Source organism: Delphinus delphis, chromosome 14 (genome assembly GCF_949987515.2).
Source record: "Delphinus delphis chromosome 14, mDelDel1.2, whole genome shotgun sequence".
NCBI classification, from domain to species: Eukaryota; Metazoa; Chordata; class Mammalia; order Artiodactyla; family Delphinidae; genus Delphinus; species Delphinus delphis.
Window position 1 is genome coordinate 20,690,165 of NC_082696.1, and position 5,068 is coordinate 20,695,232.

General features: G+C 43.5%; 1 protein-coding gene across 1 annotated transcript; it reads left to right on the forward strand.

The window, feature by feature from the left end:
* The first annotated feature begins 245 nt into the window (after positions 1–245).
* On the forward strand, positions 246–993 carry SF3B5 (splicing factor 3b subunit 5). Its single transcript, XM_060030503.1, has 2 exons — positions 246–650; positions 762–993. Exon 1 carries the CDS (start codon positions 370–372, stop codon positions 628–630), a length of 261 nt encoding a protein of 86 aa, XP_059886486.1. The 5' UTR covers positions 246–369; the 3' UTR covers positions 631–650; positions 762–993.
* The last annotated feature ends 4,075 nt before the right edge of the window (positions 994–5,068 follow it).

The window sequence follows — 5,068 nt, forward strand, 5'->3', positions numbered from 1 at the left end:
GGGGTGCCAAGAAGCCTGCGCTCACCACCTCTCGGAGACCACAAGTCCCAGTATGCAAAGCTCCTGTTAGAAAAGGGCCACTAACTAGACCAGGATGCAACGCTCTGCGAAGGGGGCGGGGCTCTCTATAGGGGCGGCCCAGTGGTAGCGTCGCCTGGGCAACTCCAATTCGGTGACAGAATACACTTCCGCTTCCGCCTCTGAGCCCTGGGACCGGGAGTTTGCACTACTTCGTAGATGTGACGCCATCCGTCTGCGACAGCGCGGCTCCGGAGGTTACGCCAGGTGGCCCCTCTCCGGTTTGAAGCCCCAGAGCAGTTCCTTGTCGTCTGCGGCCTCTGACCTGGGAGCAAAGGGAAGAGCGGCGAAATGACGGACCGCTACACCATCCACAGCCAGCTAGAGCATCTGCAGTCCAAGTACATCGGCACCGGCCACGCCGACACCACCAAGTGGGAGTGGCTGGTGAACCAGCACCGCGACTCCTACTGCTCCTACATGGGCCACTTCGACCTTCTCAACTACTTCGCCATTGCCGAGAATGAGAGCAAAGCGCGAGTCCGCTTCAACTTGATGGAGAAGATGCTGCAGCCTTGCGGCCCGCCAGCCGACAAGCCGGAGGAGAACTGAGACCCCGCCATGTCACCGCTGTACGTGAGCACCTCTCCCTGAGTTCCGCCGGTTTGCCGTCGTTCCCGCGTGTTCCTCCCCCAAGGGGACTGATTTTCCATGCCTCTGCTTCTCGTGTTTTACTTGTGCAGAGGTGCTTACTGGGGGCGTCCCGCCTGACCTGCCTTCCTGTGGACCCTGTTTTCTTGTGGAACACAGCGTTGGGAGACCGTCAGGACCCCTGAAAACTGTTACCGGACGGTGGAGAGAGTCTAAAGCCAGCAAACGTTAGAGAAGACGGCACTGGAGTGAGACGGGATTTAGAGGCTCGTTTTCGGCTAGTTGATTGTCGTTGTTGTTTTTTCCATAAAGTTTGGAAATGTTTCAGTCTCTTGGTGTGGACTACTTGTGTTTTGGTGGAGGGGTCCAGGGACGGCTCTGGAACTGTGGTTTCAGGGGAGGCGGGAGGATGGTGGGGGGATAAATAAGGGGAGGGTTACGGAGGGGTTGAGCGGCAGTGCAGGACCAGCGTTCATTGCCGGACACTTAAATGCGTCCTGCACAACCTTTAGAATGTTCCCCATCCCCGACTTTTCCCAAGAGCTTTTTTCAGGCCCATAACGCTTTCAGTATTGAGGTTTGTGATCATTGTATCCCTTCTTTTTCTTTCATTCAAAAATATCTTTGCTGGCATTGCCCTCTCTCTGTAAATTGCATCCTCTCTTTCTTTTGGGACTTTGTGGACGTGTCTCGAGAATTGACAAGGTGTCAAAACGAGTTCTTTCATTAATTCACCATTCAACAAATATCTGTTGAGCGCTATGTGGCAGGCATTTCCCAAGCTTTAGGGGCTTGTATTACACTAGTTGGGGGAGCAGGAGGCCCCACGAACTGTAGACATAAGTAAGCAAATGTTAGAAGGTGCTGTGGAGAATGGGAGTAGCAGTAGGGTTGCAGTTTTAAACAGGACGCTCATGTTAGACTATTGAGAAGGTGACATTTGAGCAGAAACTTTAAGGAAGTGAGGGAAATAGCCATGCAAAAACTAGGGATATTACTTTCCAGGCAGAGGGAACTTCAGTGCAACGTTCCTAACACAGGATTGTGTCTGACTTGTTGGAGGAACAGCAAAGAAACAAGTATGGCTGAAGGGAGTGAGCAAGGGAAAGAGTACAGGGATAGATTATGGAGAGGAAACAGATAAGAGTAGAGCCCGGTAGTCCAGTGTAGACTTGTGGATTTTACCCTGAAAAGTTCGGGAGCCATTGGAAGATTATTAAATGATACGATCTGACATATTTCAGATAAGTGGGTCTCAAACATTTTGGCCTTGGAACACCATTACATTCTTAAAATTCTCGAAGACCCCACAGAGCTTTTGTTTTAGAAGGTTATAGCTGTTGCTGGTCACCAAATTAGAAATCAAAACTGAGAAAAATTTTAAATACCTGTAATTCATTTTTAAATAATAATAAAACCATTACATGTTAACAAAAACATTTTTTATGAAAAATAACTATTTTCCAAAACAAATAATTTCGTGAGAAAAATGGTGCTTTTTTTTTTTTTAAACAATTTTGCAGATGTCTTCAATGTCTGGCTTAGGATAAGACAGCTGGATTCTTGTATCTGCTTCTGCATTCAAACTATTGGGATATGAAGTTTTGGTTGAAGTATTTTAAAAAAGCCATTTCACGTAAATATATAGTAAGGGAGAAATCTTTTTTTAATTTTTTATTTATTTATTTTTGGCTGCGTTGGGTCTTTGTTGCTGCATGTGGGCTTTTCTCTAGTTGCAGAGAGCGGAGGTTACTCTTCATTGTGGCGTGCAGGCTTCTCATTGCAGTGGCTTCTCTTGTCGTGGAGCATGGGCTCTGGTGTGTGGGCTTCAGTAGTTGTGGCACGCGGGCTCAGTAGTTGTGGCAGTCTCAGTAGTATCTTCGAGGGATGTGGGATCTTCCCGGATCAGGGCTCAAGCCCGGGTCCCCTACACTGGCAGGCGGATTCTTAACCACTGCGCCACCAGGGAAGCCTCAGGGAGAAATATTTTAATAGCCTTTTCGAATAATTGTGGATATTCTTTGACACTCTAGCAAAACCCAACAAGTGGTAATTGCTTAGAAATTAGTTACAACATGGGGTCCGGTCAATCAACTTTTCATTCTCTATTACATTAAAATTCATTAATCTATCTTGAACTTTGTGGATCTTTTACCCATACGTGATTTTGAAATATCTTGCATTGCTCATTTGGAAAGTGTTGGCTCACTGAGTTACACAGGCCCTCTAAGTGTTGACACATGTCATTGTGTCAACATACCACAATATGTACTTCGTACATATTATTAGTATCACCACTGATCTCATCAGGAAAGTCTTATAGTATTTGAAAGCTGAAAAACTAACAGCGGTGGTATAAGTTTTCCACAATTTGGAGTTTTTGCTTGATAGCTTAAATTTGGTCACTGATAGCAAATACTGTCTGCTGTTTTCCTTGAAGTGACAGGCCCATTTGGTTCATTTTCAAGAAAATATCTGTCAAATACCCTGAGTAACTGCAGTTCGTCAATCTTTCAAGTAAAAATGATGTTCCTTAAGAAAAAAAAGCCAGTTGAGTTTGTAACTCAATAGCAAGTGCTTTTTCTTGAGAAAACCGTTGTGCTTTGGTGGCAGCAGAAATGCTTTATGCATACTACCAATTTTGTCATGAGAAATATTTAAAAAGATGTGTCCTCATGGGCTAAGAGTTCATAAAATCAGTACGTTTTATTGCTTCATCAAGGACATTCTGAAGTGAAGCTGAGTTGATTTTATTATTTTGTTTTTATTGAGAGTACATGGCAGTGGAGAATACAGTGACTTCCAGTAGTTCGGTGCCACTATCTTGATTGATGCTAAGTGCTAGTAGTTTTACTCACTGTTGCTTTTGTACCATCTGTACAAATGTTAACACAGTGAAAATGGCGAATAAAATCTTAGTATTATTAAGAAAATAGTGTTGACTTCACAGATCGCTGAAGTTCCTTTCCTACCATTTTCACTTGAAAATAAAACTGAGAGACTGACAGATTAAACTATAGTTATTTAGACTTGAGTATTTAGCAGATATTTTCTCCATAAATGAATGAGATGGGCCATCACTTCAAGGAAAACAACTGAACTGCTGTTTCAGAGGATCTTTCTGGCTGCTGTGTTGAGAACAGATATAGGTAATGTAATAGAGAACAGATTGTAATTGTCAGCAATTAAATAAAAGTATCAATATAAATGCTTTTCCCCCCATAAAGAGTAGGAGAGAGTCAAACTGTAAATCCCCATCCTTACAAAATTGGCATGAGAGTGAGCCCTTGTCCCTCATTGGAGTCTGTAGCAGTAGACCAAGAGAGATGACAACCTGAATTGGAAGTAGAGAAGAAGGCACTGGATATTTAGTATGGGGTAGCTTATATAAAGAATCAAATGAGGACTTCCCTGGTGGCACAGTGGTTAAGAATCCGCCTGCCAATGCAGGGGACACGGGTTCGATCCCTGGTCCGGGAAGATCCCACATGCCATGGAGCAGCTAAGCCCGTGGGCCTCAACTACTGAGCCTGCATTCCAGAGTCCACGAGCCACAGCTACTGAGCCCATGAGCTGCAACTACTGAAGCCCACGTGCCTAGAACCCGCGCTCTGCAACAAGAGAAGCCGCTGCAACGAGAAGCCCGCGCACCACAACGAGGAGTAGCCCCTGCTCGCTGCAACTAGAGAGAGCCTGTGCACAGCAACGAAGACCCAATGCAGCCAAAAATAAATAAATAAGAATCAAATGAGTAATGTGGAAAATAAAGAACTGCAAGAATTTAGAAGAAAGTTAGTAACCTAAAGACCACCATGAACTGGCTTGGTTTATATTGTTAGGATTCATAGGGACAAGGATTTTGGTCTGTTTTATTACCTGATATAGCTCAAGTGTCTAGAATTGTGCTGGCACATCACAAGTGTTCAATAAATGTTGAGTGTTGAATGTGGAAAGATAGGGCTTAATCTAGACAATACTCTAATTTATGTTTTAGGCAGTCTTCAAGTTCACCAGAGTAGGTCAGACCAAAGAAAAGAGATATTTGAAAACATGCTTCTTAGATAGTAATAATAGCTAACATATTGTTAGCTTTTATGGTGTACTAAGTGTTCTATCTTATGTGATCTCTGGGAGGTATTATCTTTGTTTTACAGATGAAACAGCTTCAGAAAAGCTATTTGCCCAAGGTCACACAATTACTATGTGGCTAAGCCAGGATTTAAACCAAGTCTTTCTAGTTGCAAAGTACAAAGTCTTAAATATACTGTTGCCCAAGCAGGTCTAGTATATGAAAATCATATTAGAATAATTTGAAATAAGTTACTGTCTCAGATGAAAAATGGAAATATTAAAAGTTTAGTAGGTTCTAATGAAGGAATATCAGACCAGTGTGCAAGTT